A 21,971-nucleotide genomic window follows, 5' to 3' on the forward strand; every position below is an offset into this window, starting at 1 on the left:
AAACATTCCTTCGGCAAGTCTGCACAATTATTACGAAGGCAAGTTCGAATATTAGATTTAACCTCAAAATCGCAAGGATCCGAAGTATTCTTTGCTATTCCCTCTACAATCATTTACAGATGAAGGATTTGTTTTCAAACGCTTCGTCAAATACAGTTCAACTGTTTTATTCATATGTGAGTAGTTTCTATTTTGATCATGTTAAATTCACAATTCGTTAGTAAATAATTTAGTATATACATAAAAAAAAACTTAATTATTCTTTATAAAGCCTATACCTTTCTTCAACTTGTGAGATAGGATAGTTTTTATCCCAAATAGAGAAAAGAAATCCGGTGAAGGTTCTAAACAAAATTTACTAAGTCGATCAATATTGATATACATTAAAATAGCTATTTATTAATAGCAAATTTAGATTCAGACCAAACTCTATGAGAAACACCATCTCTGTCATTCATTTCAAGTTACATTTAACTCATTAATCATATAATTCAGTTTTAATAAATAGTTACACAATAAATATTGTCAAATAAACATAAAATAACATTCTGAAGACTTAGAATGTACGTAGTAAATCAGAGTCAAATATATTCGAGGTTTATTTATTTACTTACCATTTATTGCACAATAAAATTTGTACAAATGGCGAACTTATTAAGGCATTCTCTTTTTCTCTACCCGCTAATCATTAGACAAAAAGTGAAGTTCAAGTAAGCTGTACATTTAATTTAATTAAAATAAAATCCAGCAAAATCCACTTGCGTCATCTATTTAAACTCGCATCTGTAGGAGAAGAGTATACACGTAACTTACGTGATACGTAATGGTAAACATCTTAAAAAATAAAATTACAAACGAATTTGTTGAAGACAATAAAAACTCCACGTTTTCTAACACTAAGGTTTGTTCTGTTGTTAAAATTAACATTTTAAATCATCGTATTTATAAAAAAAAAAAAAACACTATAAACCTATTTTACTATTATAGTATTCTGTCTCTTTTCCTCCAATTGTGATTTTTGCACAATAGAAAGGGACACAATACTTTAATTGTTAAAGTAGGTCTTTATTATATTTTAGTTTATTGCTTCTGCAAGTAACATGTCTATAAGCATTTATATTAAATGCCACCATTTAATTGTGCATAGGAGCGATATGGGTTCCCCCAAAACCACTCCACATTATTCACGAAACATGTAATGGGTAACCATAGAAGCTGATAGAATTCCATCCATATTCCATCTGATATATTTTTTTTTATAGTAAATTCGTTTTGTTCTGTCTGCGTTCTATATAAGTCTTTCATATAATAAATGCTCTGTAACTAATATTCAAGATATATAAAGATTTAAATGTCAAACTAAAATTAATAAAATAAATCCGGTTCATCGAACAATGTCAGCGATTCCCAAAATATTCACAAAACAGTGTGACCATATGTTAAAATATCCAACCAAAGCAATCGTAGCGGCATACTTTCGAGTATTTGAGAGGCGATTTATTTAAAAAATGAAGATAACTTGTACAATATTTACCAGTGAGGTACTTTCAATACAGGGCCGTAGCTAGACTCAAGTTTAGGGTAGGGCAAAAGAACTAAAGAACTTTTTCGTAGGGCACAAGTCATAATTAAGCGACTTCAAAAAAAAGTCAATTTAATTTTCTTGGGGCGTTTCATTTTAAGTTAGGGCATTGGCCTCTCAATACCCCCGTCTACCTACGGCCATGTTTCAATATCTTTTATTTATTGTCTAATTGTCTAAGAAAAATAAACTATTCCCTTTAAATTTTAGGAAACGCTGACTTCAAATGTTTATTACAATATTATAAATTACCTGTTACATAGATAGGTACGTGAACCAGATAATTAAACTAACGATAAACCTTAGCAAAACTATATAATATAATCATATTTTAACAATAGCAAAAAAAAAAAAAAATTATCCTCAATTCCACTTCTCGCGTATAAAGGAACATAATAAAATTGCATATTGGTCATAGGTTCTTTATATATACAGGCTGATATTATCATCCTGTTAATAGAAGTGTTTACAGGCAAAACTGAATATTTCTTCCCAAAGGTTTGAGTAAAAAAATATAAAAAAAAAAAATGTGACGCTCATACTAACATACGCACTATATTATAATAAAAGTCACGACATTTTTTGTCACTCTTTGACCCATAGTATTACACTTTGAGTAAACTGTACAATTTTGCTAGTAGAACACTCCCTGAAAACGACGCCAACGAATTCGGCTTCCACCTCGTGATATATCAAAATACATCAGCGATGCATTTAGAACAAGTTAAAAAACAAATGACTGTTAATCTACGTACTTAAATATGGTAATAAACGGCTACTTAGTATCAAAAACTTCAAAAGCTGATAATAATCAGAAATAAAGTCACACCGATTGTGGCCCATAACGACACAAGAAAGGTATCCTATACCTATCTCCCTCTAACACACATGTTACTATGCTCTTTCTCTCTTTCATTGTCATAATTGATAATAGATTTATTAAATTCATAATAAGCAACATGTTTTGTTGTTACAAATTATGAAATTCCAAACAATAAAGTAACTTGATGCTTTAAACACGTTTCCAGTCCGTTACAGAGGGGTAGACAGAATATCACAAAGGTACAGATATATCACTTTAAATCTATTCGATAGACACGTGTTCGTTACCAGACGTGTAAGAATGGGACGCTGGACGTTGCCGTTTGGTCACTGTGCATTCATGGTGCTTACTCGTTATGCAGTATTATGCATGAGAAAGGCGTCTATCGAAAGAATTGTTCACTACGTATCTGGTCTCCGACGACATATACGATAGAAGATCAAATAGCAAGTATAAGCTCAGATATATAAAGACAAATTAACATTTCCTCACTTGATTACTAACAACACGCTCTAGCATCGCACGATTTTTTAAAATAAAATACAACCCACTTCATTCGTTGATAATGCATCTTTCTATCCATGAAAATATGTTTAAAATCCGTTAAGTATTTAAAAGCTATTTTAATACTACAAACAAAAAGTCAAACCTCATATACATATTAGATTTACAATAAAACGGGTACAAACTAACATGCATGTCAATATAAAATAATAAGGCTATAAGGCCATAAGCTATCTAAATCAATTTAAGAGACGGACTTTTGTGGCTTGACCATTTCCTCGTGGTCTCTATTCGCTGTAAACACGTTAAGTGCAGATTCTAAATAAATACGCTTTACCAACAAATGGTTATTGAAAATTTTGTAGTTTTCAGACGTCTATCATATTTTGTACACTTAATATTATTGTATTATATAGTATATATTACTAAATATTTGAAATAAATTTTACACAAATAATAAATAATACACAGATTACGTTCTTTTTTTGGAATTTATGTTAATGTTGTCAATTCTCAAGTGTCAATTTAATCAATATATTTAAGTTACAACTATTTTGAATTTAGTTTACTATGACCCATAATACAAAACTTTTAGTGAACGATCAGTTAAAATTTTTGATTCAGAGGCAAATTTAGACTTTAGAATCGACTCCATTGTCATAATAAAAATCATTCAATATTACATGTAACATTTTAAGAAATGTAATATTAATTATTTGTTATCATTAATACATTGTTACAATATAAATCATGCGATAACAGAACTGTAATATAATGTTATAAAGAATAAATAATAATTGGTACCATCTTTACTCCCCATATTCATCTATTATTTTACACATAATATAATTCTCTTTTTACCGTTTCAAAACATATGACAATTTATTAATCATATTTATAGATAATAAAACTTGTAGCGTACTTATAACTAAGTACTGAATAGATTATTTGTTAATAATATGACAAAAGACCCCCTTATTCATAAAAACGTCAAACCTCTCATAAACCTATTTTAGCTATTGAACTGTTTTGTCTCTTTCTTTCTTAGCTTCAATGAAAGTGACAAAACAGTGTAATAAAGTAGGTTTGTAGGAGATTATAGTTTTTATGAATAAGGGGGTTAGATTAGTAGTCACTAATATTACAGTAAGAAAAACATAGCCCTCCTTCTTTCAGCAGTTCGTATTTTATAATAATATTGGTAAGTCTTCCACATAACAGATGTCAACATTCAATAGTTTTGAATGTTACGTTAATTGAACTATTACAATCAGCGATGTAACTGTACTATTACATTACAACATCGCTAATACTAACGTGTTCGGATAAACTTTTTACAGAATATTGCTTTATTCCGTGAGTTATAGTATCACTGGATACGTTTTATAATAATTCCAATATTTAAAATAATAAGAATACTACTCTTTTATGATAAACGTCAAAAAATTTTGTAAAGCGTAAGTTTATAAATACTCTGCTACCATTGTAGTGATGTCATATTGCATGATTTATTTCTAAAGAGCAATAACACAATATAAAATCCGATAGATTATTAATTTTAATATATTTTTCAGCAATTATTTTTTCTAGCAGATTATTATATTGTAATTGTTTACAGTAATATTACATTAAGAGAAGATATTACACTGTTTCATGTTACAACACTAATATTACAAACAACAGTCGATAAAGGTAAATATTTTAATCCGTATGTAATACAGTCTAGGCAAAGGTTATAATTGCGGTAAATAACAAACAAAATATTACAATTTGAGAAAAATATTACAATTTGAGAAAATGTTAAAACTAGAGATACAATTTATTAAGGTATTCATTATTAATGTATTGTAACGGTCAATTTACTTTTGGAGACCATTTTATTGTTGAATTTCTTCTTGAATCCTTCAGCTGCTGTGGATGATTTAAACGTTATTTTCGCGCTGCGTTCCTCTTTGTCCAAATTTAAGCTCTGGAACATTAATCCGGGGGTTTCATTCCTTATTACTTATTTTCACTTATGGACTACTTAATATTAAACAATACAAACATAATAATATAACTTATCTACTTAATGTAATTTAAATATTAAAAAATAAACGAAATTATTTTGTGGGTATATTTTCATATTCAGTCATAAGTCAGAGAAGATGTGTTTTGTAAAAGAGAAATAGAGACATTGGCTTATCGGCTTTCGAAATAACTTTCAAGTTAACTGATTATAATAATTTTTTTTTGATAATTCATATTTAATCTTAAGACACTACATATCAGTTTGATTCTTTCGCGACTAGTGTCTATATATCGATATTGTGGCTTGAAAAACTAGTAATTAAATGGACAAGTAGTGATTTATTTGAAGATATTTTTTTATCTTGTAACAAAGACAATAGAATTTGATAAGTAAAAGAAAAAAAAAAAAAAAGAACATAAATGAGAAATAAAAAAGGATGCATTGTGCACATTTCACAATGTTCCTTCAACTTTTTTTTGGTAGCAGAGTATGGTTACTCTTCTTTTTTTTTATCCAAGTCGTGACAAAGCACTAAAAATTGTATTATACGCTAAAGTCACCCACATAACAGTTTCTATTCAACATACAATCTCAACATGAGACTATGTACATAAATACATATGTAATAACTACATTGCTTTTGTATAACGTTACATAATTTTGACTAGTTTTGATATCACATTGAAATTGCATGGTTTCATATTAAATACATAATTATAAATACCATGCGTGAAATATATGCTTAGCTTACATAAATACAGTTCCGTAAATATACGAAACAGGCACTTCGAAGTCACTATGAAATTGTAAAATTGAGATTATTATTTTAAATGTAAATAAAAAATGTAGAATTGTATTAAAAAAAATGTTTGCATATGTAATTGTTCAATACAAGAACATGATTTATAAGTACATAACATTTTGTGAAAAATGTGTGTAAAAATTATATCTTGTTGATACATTGTGAATCTCTTTATACACCATATTTCAATAGAAAATAAATTTTGTATATTTCATAAACAATATACCGTTGAACCCAAATCCTGCAAGTATTTAAACAAAATTCTACTTCAGGAAATTTCATTTTGAATAGGTTCTTCGCATAATGGCAGGTTCTCATTTTAAAAGATAACAGAAACATGCTTTCCAAAGATCAACTTATGAGTAATAAACGACAAAAGTACAAGAAAGGTGACACATTTCATTGAAGAATGCTGCGTCAAGAAATAGTTGAAACAAAAATGTGATTGAATCACTAAAAATAACACGTCATGGAAATAATTGTACACAATAAATAGCAATTACAATCATAACACAAATAATTAAAACTGGCATCACAATCAGCCATTATTTTGTACATATACAATTGTTATGTTGTATAAATTGTACATTTGTATTCTAGGTAGAACTGATGGCCAAAATGATATGTCGTTATTATTAGATAACTTCAATGACGTTTAACAGTTTTGTACAGTTTTGATGTTTAAATTTTGATACTGTTTTTTATATAAAGTTATCGTATCAAATGTATCATAAGAATATTTTCTATATTTTCCGCCATCACATATAATATAATTTACAACACACTCATTGCCATTGATATCAATTTATTTATTAAATAAATATATGCCTTCCTATTTAAAACTATAGTAATAAATTTCTGGGTCACGGTGGGCCAACTGAGCTGACTTCATCACTGGTACCCTGCCAGTGCAAACTGAGAGCGCATGCGGGGTTAGTACTTCATTTTATTATTAAAAAATGAGTTTAGTATACTCAGAAGAGTATTTTACTTTGAATATTCATTACTATAATAGTTTTTGTAACTTTAAATTTTATTATTTTTGGATTATAAAAAAATGAGCTTAATCAATGTCGATTATTTAAAACTTCTATTGTAAATGGTCTCAAATCACGAGTATTTTTCAAATGTAAACACACATACATATCTGTCACGTCTGTCCCCAAGTGTGTGTATTTATAAATTTATTTGGGATCAGTTCTTCTCCTCAGTTTTCCCCAAGTCTATCCGTTTTGTTAATATTTAGAGTCATTTGACCAAGTATTATTCTATACCAATCGATGTTACACGATGAACGAAATTGTATCGTATACCGATTGGACAATATATTTGAGAAAATGTCAATGCAACAACATATTTGAGACACATTTAAATAAAATGACAGTGAATGTGTTATAAACTATATACATTAGCATATATATATATATATATATATATATATATATATATATATATATATATATATATATATATATATATATATATATATATATATTTATATAAATATATAAATATCACAGATTTTATATCACAGAAAGGTGTTGGTATTTAATACTGAAAAAAATATCTTAACTATGTTTGATGCTTCAAAAGTGTTTTAAAATTTTCGATCGATTGAAAAAAGAGATAAAAAAATAAAATAAAATAAAAAAGGTTACGTAAAATTTTCATAATTTTAGGTATAGAGACTAGTACTACTAGTTTTTACCTGCGTCTTCGTCCATGTCACTAACATTGGTCGATGGTGATAAAAAAGTTGCCTATATGCGTTCCCATACTAAATTGGTTGAGCCGTTCAGGCGTCAAGAGGTAACAAATAAACAAACAAATGCACATCATATTTAATAATTTGCAAAGTTTATTTTAAACCTACACTACATTCTAATTCTAATATAAATTTAACAGTTGTGTGAGATAAAATATTATATTTCTACTTTTTACCCTCACCTCTTTCTGTTACACGAAGGCTTTTGTAATCACACGGCACCATTTCTTTTTCGACAATATGTATCACCATCTCTTTCTTTCCCGTGGGTGTCGTAAGAGGCGACTAAGGGAACTTAGTTACTAAGAAATGGGCAGCAGCGTTCCTTTCAAAGTATCACCAAATCCTAACCGCAGTTGCCAACCCATCTGTCAAGCGTGGCAACTACTGACAAAACGCCAATTATGCGGCAGGCTTATGTTCAGCAGTGGACTGTTAAAGGCTGGTATGATGATGTACCACTATTGATTAAGTCAAGTTGCTTTATTCTGGACATTTAACACCCAAGGCCTACCTCGTCCTTTCTTTTATAGCCATGGAAAGGTATTTTCACAACGTGGCAATCGAATCGCTTCATTGTGTCCGTATCACCTTAGCCTGGACTCTACAATTATAACAAATTTTTAAATGATATATAACAAAGTCCTTGTCCGTATCTATTCGTTTCTCTATTTACTTTTTACTTGAACGTGAAAAATAAAATACGGCTACGGTAACCGCTTACCATCAGGCGGGCCATATGCTTTTTTGCCATCTCAGTGGTATAAAAAAAAATCAATAATTTGATCAATACTGTAACGGAACGTGAAGTGAATGTGTATGAACGAATGAATATGAGTGAGTACGACTGACGGATTGACGGATTGATTGAATTGACACATTACTGAAGTACTGTCCTGATAAAATTAATTATATAACATTGTAACTGGATGATGTCTGTATATTGAAAATATTTTAGAAAAAAAAATAAAAAGGACCTTAGACGCTTAGATTTTTAAAAAATATTTTTATATACACAAACGGTACTTAAGTCAATATAAAAGCGATTTTGTATTTAAAATATGTGTAAACACCGCGAAAATTTAAAATTAACTTAGACGTATAGAGGTCCAAACAATAATTTTTAGAAATCTTGTCTTTCTTTCTGTCTATATGTTTAGTCCAGGATCACGCAGACTACCGCACAAAATTGGATGCAATTTTTATAATTATCTCCCTGAAGGTTTAACTTGAAATTTGGTGGACTCTGATACGTTATTTTTTATACTACAAAAGTGGCAAACAATCATACAGCCCGTCTGATGGTAAACGGTCACTGTAGCCTATGGACGCCTGCAACACTAGGGGTGTCACGTGCGCGTTGCCGACCCTGAAGAAACCTTAACATAATCTTTTTGAAGAACCCCATACCGCAGTCTTTTGAGAAAACCTATCCTATCTATTAATGTGGTATATTTAAATGGGTTTTCTACTGCTGAAATCTGTACAGACGAAGTGGCGGGCAAAAACCTAGTATCAGAACATAAACTAGTCAATTTACATCACACTATACGAAGCATCAAACTGTACAATCGACTTAACCCTATAATGTCATGATTACCTGCACGTCGCTTCCCGCGAGCGTCTTCAGCCGTGTATCCGTGATGCCGTCGGGCAAGTTCGTTACCATGGCAACGGTCCCATCACTCAGATACCTCTCCTCGTCCACATCCGAGTCCGAGTTGTACTCAATTTGTGGCTCTTCCTGTTTCTTTATCACAATACGGGGCTTCTCCGAGCCTATGGCGGTTCGGACCGCCCTACTGAATATCCCAGGGTTGGGCTTGCTGGGATCGTTTTTGCTCTCTATACGGGAGAATACTGATTTCTCTTTGGTTTGCGTTTTCGTTTGGAGTATCACCCGTCGGTTGGGGAAGGATTGTTGTGGTTGGGATTTCTTGTCCTCTTTCGCGGGCTGTTTGTGGTTAAAAAATACTGATGTTAATACTAGGTACAATATAACAGGCAGCACTGGCGTGTTGGGGGGGGGGGGGGGGGGGGGGGGGGGGGTAGTCCGTGTAAAGCTTCGCAGATATGTCTGAGAATCATAGAATATTCACTAACACTATATTATTAAATGCTATATTGTGTATAACGCCAAATTTACATTATCCCTTAAAAGGATACTCGGTTCCATATATATATGGCCGTAGTTAGAGAGAAGGGGGGAGGGGGAGGAGCTTGAGGGGCAATGCCCTACTTTAAAATGAAAAGCTCCAAGAAAATTAAACAGACTGGCTTTTTCGAAGTCACTTAATTATGGCTTATGCCCTACCAAAAAGATTTTATGCCCTACCTTAAACTTGGGTCTAGCTACGGCCCTGTATATATATTACAATGGCCTGGTGTTCTAAGACACAGGTAGCTTGGTGTCCAGTTTAGACGCCAGTCTTCTTCAACTATGTATAGTTACATGCTACATTGTTGCCAATTGAACTGTTATAAAATCTATGGTATAAAACACGTAGTACAAACAGAGGATTTGATACGTACCTGTTTTAAGGGTCCACCCCTCACCCCCCTCAAAAGTAATTTTAAATATGGCAATGATTATAGACAGAAATAGACGAAAGTTTGTGTTTTTCTCTATCCCATGTATTTTGGAAGCTATGCTTCGGTTTGAAGGATAGCATTAGGCACTGAAATTATAGCATATTATTCGAAGTCTTTGATAAATTCCTCTAATCATGATTCTAAAATCACAGATTTGTCAGAATATGGGGTAGACAGAAGGAAATTAGTGACAAAAGGCTGTGTCCCTACAAACACCTGTTGCTACGTTCAATTTAATAACTTATTTCGTACATACAAGCCCGAAACCAACGTAACATTCTTTAAGTTTTCAAATGTCTTTAATAAAAAAGGTCTTTCAATTGACTGTATTTTTTTTTATCTGTTACGTCATAACCGCCATATTTATAAAGCGATTCGAAAAATTCTTTTTTTATACACGTACTTTCAGATTGGTTACATACAAGTTTTATCTGAATTGATTCGGTAATTTAGTTTGTAAATAATACTAACCAATTATTTTTATACCATTTTACCAGACTTTGGTACCGTGAAGCAGTTGTGTTTGCATGGCTGTCTTTCGATTTGAAGGGTGGGATATGGCGTGAATTTACTGGGTACAGAGGAATATCACCTGAGTCCTCAGGAATGGCAACGCATGGGGGGTATCACGGGCGAAACAGTATACTCTGTTATGTCCACGGTACTGCTCATGTCTATAGGCGACGGTTACCACTTTCCATCAGGTGGGCCGTCAGCTTGTTTGCCATTCTAAGTTGTATAAAAAAAAATCCTTTTGCCACGATTAAATATCTTAAAATAGAATCTCAATACGTCCTTTTTGAAGAACCCCCATCAGTGGTCGAGATCAAGACGATTGTTGCCACATGAAAATGCAACAAGTTCAAATGAATTAAATATATTACTTACCTCCTTTTTATCAAATGTAATTCTTTGCCTAATCTTCGTTGTGTTTGTTTCCACCTTCTGCTTTGTCTGAATGGATAATAGAATAAATATTAGTACTGGCGCTACGTCGCGACTTTACTCGGATTTTGAGATTGATTTTGTGCATATAAATAATGATTTAAAAAAAATAGTGTCACACAGTCAGAGCTCCGTGTGAAGTATAGTGACAGCACACCAAATTTGTTTACACAACTATGTCTTTACACATGTATTTAATGACATTTAATAATTTAATTCCATTTTAATGTTTATCAAACACAAAGCATGCCGTGGTTGCTTATAAATGAAAATATAGTTTTAAATACCTTATTGGCAGTTTTCTGAACGTTCTCCGTATCCTCCGCCGTGGAGCTGCTGGCTGCAGCTCGGCTCGGGGGTGACTTTTCTGTAATGGACATTTTTATTTGAACCTTTGTAATTATTCACATGTTTCATTCAATAATAGTTCTCAAATCCTACATGTGAAGGTTCATTTTTGGTTTTGTATGTTACGTTTTTGAGGTGCAATTTTCAAAAATAAATTATCTATTTGTCACTTCTAGTATTGTCATAGAATGTGCCACCACTTCCTTTCATGTGGGTGTCGTAAGATGCGAATAAGGGAATGTATAGTCGAGGGATGGTATGAAGGATGATAGCAGTGTCCTTCTTAAAATATCACTAAATCGTAACTGCGGTTGCGTGGCAACTATTGAAGCAGTTGTGTTTGCATGGCTGTGTTTTGGTTTGAAGGATGGGATATGGTGTGAATTTACAGGGCACAGAGGAATAACATCTGAGTCCTCAGGAATGGCAACGCGTGGGGGGTATCATGGGCGAAACAGTATACTCTGTTATGTCCATGGTACTGCTCATGTCTATAAGCGACGGTTACCACTTTCCATCGGATGGGCCGTCAGCTTGTTTGCCATTCTAAGTTGTATAAAAAAAAAACTTCCCTTAAAAGGGTGACCTATGCTCAACAGTGGATTGTTACCGGCTAATATAATAAAAAAAAAAAAATTAATACGTATTAGTCGAAAATTTCAACTTTTTATGGCACCAGTGAGGGATGATTGGTGAGGATGAAAATGCAGGTCAGTTAGCCTATCATGACAAATTTAACGATAAATTAGTCACAATGGTTTCCAGGGGGAACCACGTAGAGGTAGACCTGATAGTAATGGGGACTAATCTCCCTATTACTAACAATCCCTTCCTCCCTTTCTTGAAGATTATGATATCGTATAGTTTCGACAGTACTGCTGTTGGAAGTTGATTTTATTTATACTACTAAGACGGCAAACAACCATACGTCCCACCTGATAGTAAGCAGTTACCGTAGCCTATGAACGCCTGCAATACCAGAGGTGTTACGCGCGCGTTGCCGACCCTGAAGAAATCTCTTTACCCTCCTTTCTTCAAAAGGACTAAGAGAAAGATTCCAAAGCATGGTTGTGCGTGGAACAATTCAAGAGGATATAGATGGAAATACAGTGAGAGACACAGTACCTGTCCGGCTGGTGAAGACGATCTTCTGCCGAGCTGGGGGCTGCTGGCGGCCGCGTGCTGGCAGCCGCGACCGGAGGTCTTTAGGCGGGGACGGCGCGGGAGATCTGCATCACACATACAGACACATTACAATTACCTTCGCTCTACTTATCTACTGTTATATCCATGGTACTGCTCATGTCTACAGGCGACGGTTACCACTTTCCATCAGGTGGGCCGTCAGCTTGTTTGCCATTCTAAGTTGTATAAAAAAAAACTATGCCAGGTTGTCTGTTAGAGATTGCTTGTAGCGATAAGGCCGCCCTTTGTATATGCACATTCTGTATAAATACTCCTTGTATACATCTCTATTGTGCGCAATAGAGAGTTTTTTGTTATTATTATTAGAAAAAATATATACATATATATGTATATATGTTGCAGTCAAAATTCTTAATCAGTCAGAAGTACTTTTGACTGAACAGGGCCTCTAGACGAGTGACAAGCGAATTCGTTGATGGAATCGCAATCGCTAGTGAGTCCATGAGTTGGAATGACTCACTCGGCGTTGCTATCTCATTCTGTCTCACGGACTCGCTAGCGATGTCGATTCCATCAACGAATTCGTTTGCCACTTGTCTAGAGGCCCAGGTTGGTCAAAAGTGGTTTTGACTGTAATATATACATCACGAAGAACGATATTTAACAAATATAGAACAAAGTGACAGATATTTCTTCTATGGTATAACTGAGAACAATCTTAATCTGGATAGGAGAGAGATATGGCCTCAAATTTTGTTGGATCATGTTATTGCAAAGGAAATTTTTAACTAACTTAAAAAAAAGGTTGTTAACTTAGTTTTTTCATGGAGTTATGGGGTAACAAATGTTGTTATCCCATATTAATAGCTGTGTAGGTCTAGTAGGCCACTTCTTTCTTTCCTTAATTCCTTCGTGGGCGTGGTAAGAGATGTCTAAGAGAGCTTATAGTCGAGAGATGGACAGCAATGTCCGTCTTAAAACATCACCACAACTTAATTGCGGTTGCCAATTTGTCTGTGGGACGGGGGAGGCGTGTACCAGAGGACCAGCTAACGGATACTGACTGGGCGATGTGCTTGAAGCGGCCGGTGTCGTCGTCGTCGGAGAGGATGCCGTCGATGTCGCCGAGTATGAGGTCGAGATCGTCGTCCGAGTCGTGGCGGGCGGTGGTGGCGGCGGTGGTAGCGTTGGTGGCGGTGGTAGTGGTGGCGGTGGTGGGCGTGGTGGTGGCGGGCAGCGGCGGTGTGAGGGCGCGGTCGTGGCTGGCGGCGCGCGGCCTCGCGGGCGGCGTCAGCGACTCTGCAGTACGCAAACAAACGTACATTCCAATACTACAGTCCCATACTTCGCTCATACTCAGTGCTACCAGAAAAAAGTTAATTCACCGTGAATTTACTGGGTACAGAGGAATAACACCTGTGTCCTCAGGAATGGCAACGCATGGGGGGTATCATGGGCGAAACAGTGTACTCTGTTATGTCCGTGGTACTGCTCATGTCTATAGGCGACGGTTACCACTTTCCATCAGGTGGCCCGTCAGCTTGTTGGTCATTCTAAGTTGAATAAAAAAAAAAGGGTAAAAATTTTCAATGTTAGATTAATATGCAACATTCTATTATTAACGTTTAAATTCACTATCTACTTTTTAAATAACCAATCAGTATTTAAAAAAAAAATATTATAATGCATTCATGTACATAATATAAAGTTGTTACAATGTTCTTATGATGAGTAAGTAACTCTGTTTTGGACGTAGCAAAATTGTATTGATATGTAGCTAATATACACGCATTAATGTCAATTTACATACATACATACATATCTGTCACGCCTGTCTCCCATTAGGGTAGGCAGAAACAATGGAACGCCAAATGCTTCGATTCAATGTCAATTTAGTTGTTGTATTATATTTTTTTGTTGATATTAATTAAATTAATATATTCATTAATTAATCTCTCGTTTGACTAGACCGATATTGAATGACTCATGTATTTAACTTTCACTTCCTGACATCACCGCCCCCACTTCTTTTCGAGCGATACTTCCATGCACTCGAGTGCAGACTCAGATTGACTTCCTAGTGGTACATTAGAAAAGATCAATACAAAATAATATTGGAGAGCTCGTTTTATAGATTCAAAGTCCAATTTCCCATAATTTTACATATAATTGCTAGTTTTTCAATAGATTTGTCATGCATGTTTAATTAATTTATTTATTTATTTATTTATTAGTACAAATATATGTACATGGCGGACTTAATGCTAAAAGCATTCTCTCCCAGTCAACCATAGGGAAGTGTCAGAATACTCGAATGCGGTACTACTAATTATTGATATACATACATACTAAAATTACATATATAAACGAATAAATATATATGAATAACAAATATACTTACACATATATGATATATACTATATTATACACGAATTTGGGAATAATATAAAGCACTTATTGTACTTAATTGTTATTGAAAATTGACAGATAGTTGTGACTTTGTCACACATTTCTTGTACCACACAGATAGCAAACAAGCATACAGCGTGTCTGATGGTAAACGGTCACAGTAGCCTATGGACGCCTGCGACACTAGGGGTGTCACATGCACGTTACCAACCCCGAAGAAACCTTAGTCCTTATACCCTTACATCTTATACCCTTTTTGAAGAACCCCATACTGTACTCTCTAGCAAAATCATTTCCATTCACATCTAAATGAACATTCTAATCTTGTCACATTGAACTCACCACTAGTAGAATTAACTTCTGCCGTCTCCTTCTTCACCGGCGACCTCTCTCTGAACTTCTCCACTTTCACTACCTTCTCCGGCGAAGCCCTGGTCGTATCTGGTTTGCTGTCCTGCTCTACACTCGTGGTGCTAGGCTTCTCCGCGTCCACTTTGGCTTCTTCTACTTTCGGCAGCTCCTTCTCTTTCTCGAGACGCTCGTGCTCCCTAGTGAGATAATATTTTTTCAAATAGTACAATAATGGGATTGACTTGATATTATCTTCAATAATTTCACAGTACCATTTATAATCTACTACATAGTATAAAACAAAGTCGATTCCCGTCTGTCTGTCCCTATGTATGCTTAAATATTTAAAATTACGCAACGGATTTTGACGCGGTTTTTTTTAATATATAGAGTGATTCAAGAGGAAGGTTTACATGTATAATACATGCATAATATTGTAGAGAAACACTGATAACTTTAGAGGTTTCTAATGAGATGTCGTAAATAAACACATTTTTTTGCGCTTACATTGCAAACGTTGGCTGAGCCGTACGAGATAGATCAAAATAATGTACTTCAGTATTATACACCTTAAAAAGGTCTACAATAAAGTCAGCGACGGTACATGTCTATCTCTTAGGGATAACCCACAACAACCATTTTTTAATCCTTTACTTTTTATAAGAAATAATGGTTTATTTACGAAGCGATTTTAAGTAATACAGTATTAATCCTTATTCAATTAAATACCTTAAATACACTGTCCATTTAATATAGATCAATATGGCCCTTTACAGCATGTGATTTGAATGAATATTTTCGAAGATATTACAGATTTAAAATACAGGGACATAGCGGTTGCGGCGGCACCGGCCGGGGGGTCGGCGGCACTATTTAGTCAGCATTGCATTCAAAGTGCAAAGTCGGGACGGGTCGGTAGTGGTTTTAATAGATGAAAATTAATATAAACATTAGAGAGAAAGACACACACACACACACACACACACGGAGAGGGAGAGAGAGAGAGAGAGGAGAGAGAGAGAGAGAGAGAGAGAGAGAGAGAGAGAGAGAGAGAAGAGAGAGAGAGAGAGAGAAGAAGAGAGAGAGAGAGAGAGAGAGAGAGAGAGAGAGAGAGAGAGAGAGAGAGAGAGAGAGAGAGAGAGAGAGAGAGAGAGAGAGAGAGAGAGAGATGTGGCGATGTGTGGCGGGCGTACCTGTGGTGCAGCTGGCGCTGCAGCGCGGCGGCGCTCCTCCGGCGGCGCAGCTCCTTGGCGCGCAGCACGCGCTCGCGCAGGCTCTCCTGCTCGCGCAGCCGCCGCCGGTACTCGCTCTCCTGCACGACAACATTTTCAATCATACTTTATTTCTACCACCGATTGAAAAAAATAGGCTCTTAATTCAGTACTTTTTTATATCACAACATTTTGATGCTGACGGTACACCCTACGCGTTGCCATTTTCGTGGATTACGACCTTATGTTTGAGAAAAATATTGAAATTTTGTGGAAAGAATTTCCACCGGTTTTCAGTTAAAAATAATGATCTGAATTCACTATTTCAGTTTTTACCAACTTGCCCCATACATCTGCTATATATATATATATATATATATATATATACACATATATATATATGTATATATATACATATATATACATATATATATGCATATATATATATATATATGTACGGTGCAGCTTGACCGTACGGTGAGCGTGGACTGTAGGGGTGCTGGTTCAGGCTGGAGAGAAACGATAGCAGACTTTTTTTGAAGCTCCCGGTTCCGTTCTGAAGAGTTCCTACTTCTTATCGGTTGGGAGTGCAGTGCGTGCCGCTCGACGTTCGCGATATCGCGCATCCCCTTGCGGGAGGATGGGAAAACCAGTCCGGAGCCCTAACTCCCCTCTGGTGGTAGCACACGCCGGGCATAAAGATGTCCGGGTCTTCAGGTTGCTGCTGCTGCAGATCGAAGGCTTCTTTATGTGTTAATGTGTGTGACTAGCGGCTTGGTGGCGCTTAGCATGCCGATGCGGGCTCGCTCTGCGCGGTCTTCGCCTGCCGAGTGAGACCCCGTAGGGGGAGGCCCAGCAAGCTGCCAGCGTGCGAGTGAGCCCAACGGCTCTGTGTGCTAAGCGTCAGCTTCATTGTTTGGTGCGTGCGTGCTGGCTATGAGCTCACGCGCGTAGGGTCTTGAGTCCGGCGGCCGCGCATGTAGCGGGGCTAGACCCTTGAGGTGGTCCCATGATGAAGCGTCTACGCGCGCGAACATCTTGGTGGCCAGGTTCTCTATAACCGCGTCCAAGGTGGGCATCTTGAGGTCCCTCTCGAGTGTGGTGTTCCTCACGTACCTATGTGCGCCGGTGATGGTACGAAGTGAGAGGTTTTGTTGAGCTTGTAGTTTTCTTTTGTTGGTACGACTCAGATTGGGGTACCACGCCGGCGCAGCATAGGTCAGCCGTGGTCTAATGTAGGTTTTAAAGATTGTAGTCTTCACCCCGAGAGGGAGGTTTCCTTGGAGCGCTGGACGCAGGAGGTGCCTGGCAACTCTCGCCTTATTGCACACCGCGTTTGTGTGAGCGCCGAAAGTGAGCCTTCGATCTATGACCACTCCGAGGTAGGTGATGGTGGCGGACCACTCGATCGGGGAGTCGCACAGGTGTAATTTTTCAGGGTGTTGCTTCCGGCCGAAAAGGATCGCCTGCGTTTTACGCACGTTCACCGATAAGCGCCATTTCTTCAGCCATTGGGGTAGTATGTCCAGAAGTCTTTGGATTTATGTTGCTGCATGCGTTGCGGTGATGGACGACGCGATATAAGCCGCATCGTCTGCATACAGCGCCAAGGTGGTCTGGTGGGTGGTAGGTATGTCATCGGTGAACTGTGCGTACAGTGCCGGCGATAGGCAGCTTCCTTGTGGAACACCTGCGCGGATCGGACGCTCTCCCGAACAGGTTTGCTCGACCGTCACCATGAATCTCCTGTTCTTCAGGAAGGAGGCCACCACTTGGATTAACCTTCTTGGCATGTCCGTCTGGGTGGCCAACTTGTACAGCAGACCGTTGTGCCATACCCTGTCGAACGCCTTTTCTATGTCCAGGAATACCGCTGCCGCTGTCTCCTTCTTGTTTAGAGCGACTGTTACGGCGTGCAACGTCCTGGACAGCTGCAGTGTTGTCGAGTGTTCAGCCCTAAACCCGAATTGCTCCGGTCTCGGCGTGATGTGTGGCATCATGTGCCTGAGGATGAGCCTTTCGAATATTTTCGAGACATGCTGCAGTAACGTGATTGGCCGGTAGGACTCTGGCTTCAATACGTTCTTACCAGGCTTAGGCAGCGTGATGACTTTGCCTATCTTCCATTGGTCTGGGAAATGCCCTGTGCGAACAATACCGTTGAAGAGGTGCGTCAGTGTCGCTATGGTGCGTCGCGGCAGATGGTGAAGTGCCATATTCGTGATATTGTCGCTGCCTGGGGCTTTCCGAGGCTTCGTCTTTCTGATTTCACGCTGCACTTGTCCCGGCGTGAAAACTATGGGATCCTCGTGGGGTGGTAACGAGGATGATAGGTAGTTCGTTATGTAGTTATCTACCATAGCAGCATGTTCGTGGTCCTCTGCGGGGTTGGGCTGAAACTGGCGTTCGAGGTGGTCGGCAAGAATCTCTGTGCGGTCTGCTGCGCTGTACCTCGGAGTCCCGTCGCTCGCCAGTAGTGGACGGACTGGGGGTTGGGCTTTGGTCAGCCGGCGACATAGGCGATGGATGTTGTTCCAGTCGTCGCCGGCGTCTTCCATCATACGCTCCCAACTTTCTTTCCTGTAGGACTCGATGTCTTTTTTAATTTCGGCCGTCAGTTTGTTTACTCTCGCCTTGAGTAATGGGCATCTTGACGACTGCCAGTCCCTACGCAGTCGGCGTTTCTGCGCCAGTTTTCTGCGTGTCGCGGCCGGGATCCCGTTGAAGTTCTTGCGGACCGGGCCGGGTTGGGCCGCGTCTTCCAGGGCATTCTGCATAGAGACTGTCAGACGCTTGGCGAGTTCTTCCACATCGGTAGGAGTTGTAATGGTGGCGGTGGGTGTGTTGCTTTGCATCGAGTCCTCGAATTGCTCCCAGTCGGTCCGGCGGCGAGGGCCAACGGCGTTCGGATCGTTGGGGTTTCCGGGATATCCATGCATACTGGTAAGTGGTCGGACCGGATGTCCTCTAGGAGGACTTCCTGCGTCGGTTGGCTGTTTAGGCCCCTGAAGAGTGCGATGTCTAAGACGTCAGGGGTCCTTGTGGGGTCGTGAGGATAGTGAGTTGGAACCTCAGGTCCTTGGACGGTGATATCCATTCTCTCGACTATCCTCAGAAGTCTTTTACCTTCAGCGGTGTCATGGTTTGAATTCCACGCCGTGTGCTTGCAGTTAAGGTCTCCTGCCATGATAGTGGGTATCGGCGAGTCGAATATGGCCTCGACATCAGCCGATACGATCCTGCTTCCTGGTGGTTTGTACGTTGCAAACACACGGGTGGGGCTTCCTGCGACGTTTAGCTCGACCCCGAGTGCATACAGCGTGTTGAGTTGCACTTGGGGGAGTGGCTGGTGGGCAATGTTTCTTCGGACTATTACAGCCAACCCGCGATATGCCTTGTGGCTGTCCGTGATCTCGTCTTTACGATATACATAGTATCCCGGGATGTGGAGTTTGTCGACGGCCCCAAGTTGCGTCTCAGATATGAGACAAACGTCGACGTTGTACTCCACTAGCAGCAGTCTTAAGAGTGCCTTTTTGTGGCGGACGCCATCCGCGTTCCAGTGGACTATTCTTGTACACATTTCGTCTGTGTCAGTCTCACTAGACCCGCGGTGATGGCCGGCAGAGGGTCTGCGCCGGACTGTACCGCAAGGAGTACCTCCATCAGGATACCTATCATGGTTTTTAGGAGGTTTCCTGTGCTGATGGAGGTATTATCCTGGGAGGGTTGCTTCGCCTTCTTCCCCTTGTTCATCAACGATTTATGCATCGCAGAGGTGGTGGCGGGTGCTTCTAGTGGTTGAGGGGCGGCGACTGCAGGCGGATGCGTCGTGCGTTTAGCCACTGTTTTGTTGCCAGTGCCAGCGTCTGGGGTTTTCTTCACCTTTTTCCCCTTACCCCTCTTGCAGTTTTTCTTGGGGGCTGCTAGTGCTGTTGTTCTCCGCTCAGTGGCTGGGTTTGCCGGGGCCATTAGACTGCCCTGGCTGGCGGCTGCAGGGACCGAACGGCTGTTGTCTCTTGGAGCGCTTCTGTTTCTTGTGAGCACCGCCGTGCCGGCCTTCTTGGCACGGGATTCTCTCTTGTACACCGGGCAAGCGGTGCTGTTTGGCTGTGTGCTGGTCCCCGCAGTTTGCACACGTGGGTGGTTCTTCCCTGGGCCTCGGGCATTCCCTGGCCGTGTGCTCCTCTCCGCAGCGGACACACGCGAGTTTTCTGTGGCATCCGTACGATGAATGGCGGAAGCTTTAGCATCGGTGGCATTGAGCCGGGCCTTTCTTCCCCCGCCATGCTTCAATTTTGATTCCCGGCATACACAGCAACTCGCTGACTTCGTATATGCCGGGAGTGATGCCTAGAGTGCGCTTTAACTGGGCGTAGAATATGCAGCCTGGACAGCCCTGACGGGCTTTGATCTGCCTGATGTACTCGCTCTCGTATCCAAGCTCCGTCAGGGCTTCTGCGATCTTATCGATCGGTGTGTCCGCTGGAATGCCGCGGATAGCCACCTTAAGGCTTTTCTCAGCTGGTAGCTGGTAGGAGAACCAGCTGATTTTTTCCTTCTTTTCTAAGTCGGAGAGGTATCTTTGGATGGTGCGATATTCCTCCTCCGACTTAGGTGAAAATCTCACCCCCTTCCCATACGGGCGAGCGTTCGGGGCGAAATTGAGCGTTGCCTTAAGGTGCTTGAAGTGGTGGACCCAGTTTGGCAAGTGTTCCACTATGAGCGGAGGGATTCTATTATTTTTGGCCGCAAGAGGGGTTTGTGCGGCGCCTGATGTCGTTGTTCTCGTTGTTTGCGGTGCCGACGTTCCAGGAGGTGGAGCTGGCATCTTGGCTACGTTGGCATATGTTGCTGGTAGCGGGTCTGTGGTTGTGGCTTCGGCTGTCCTATGCCGTAGCCGAGGGTCTCGTTGTGGCATGGGAGTCTGTTGTAATGGCGGCGACGATTCCTGACAGGGGCGCTTGTGTCCCTCCTCTGTTTCTTCAGGACTTCTAGGTCGTCGCGCCAGTCTCGTTACAACAAACTGCTCACTAATGCTTCTGGCCAGCTCCTTTTCCTCTATGGGGGGCGTTGGCTGGTCCTCGAGGCGGGCAGCTTCATCCCCGACCAGAGCGGCGATCCTCTCCTTCATGCTTTGTGAGAGAAGGTCCGCGGCCAGCACTTGCCCCAAGATCAAGGAATCACATTCCAAGGTTGATCTTGGTGAAAGGCTAGCCCGCGTACCTCCGCTCGGCAACTGGGAGAGTCTCGCCGCTTCCGGCACAGGCATGGGCCGAACACCCGAGGACAAAACGCCTGCCCCCGTGTAGGCTTCTTCAGTCGGCGACGCTGGAGAGATCAGCACGTCTCTTGAAGAAGAATGGGCGGCGTGGATGGCACTGGTATGTTTCATCGATGACACTGGCACTGGTACTGGCACTGATCGCGATGATGGTGGTGTTTCTTGAGGGAGCATGGCTCCGGGACTGGTTTTATATGA

At 39.3% G+C, this 21,971-nt stretch overlaps 1 protein-coding gene across 3 annotated transcripts in view; it reads right to left on the bottom strand.

Moving 5' to 3' along the window:
• Positions 1-4,444: 4,444 nt before the first annotated feature.
• The window catches only part of LOC113513622 (RNA-binding protein 33-like), a 33,092-nt gene continuing 15,565 nt past the window's right edge, over positions 4,445-21,971 (bottom strand). For all 3 annotated transcript variants that reach the window (XM_052893478.1, XM_052893479.1, XM_052893477.1), the window contains 8 exons: positions 16,472-16,590; positions 15,270-15,475; positions 13,583-13,817; positions 12,498-12,601; positions 11,312-11,391; positions 10,968-11,033; positions 9,088-9,441; positions 4,445-4,878 (listed from right to left, as the gene is read on the bottom strand). In XM_052893478.1, the coding sequence (XP_052749438.1) occupies positions 4,747-4,878; positions 9,088-9,441; positions 10,968-11,033; positions 11,312-11,391; positions 12,498-12,601; positions 13,583-13,817; positions 15,270-15,475; positions 16,472-16,590 (1,296 nt within the window). In that variant the 3' untranslated portion in view covers positions 4,445-4,746. The remainder of the gene's footprint in view (positions 4,879-9,087; positions 9,442-10,967; positions 11,034-11,311; positions 11,392-12,497; positions 12,602-13,582; positions 13,818-15,269; positions 15,476-16,471; positions 16,591-21,971) is intronic.

The sequence above is a fragment of the Galleria mellonella genome, unplaced genomic scaffold (genome assembly GCF_026898425.1).
Source record: "Galleria mellonella isolate WM207_F2 unplaced genomic scaffold, CSIRO_AGI_GalMel_v1 utg176, whole genome shotgun sequence".
Lineage (NCBI taxonomy): Eukaryota > Metazoa > Arthropoda > Insecta > Lepidoptera > Pyralidae > Galleria > Galleria mellonella.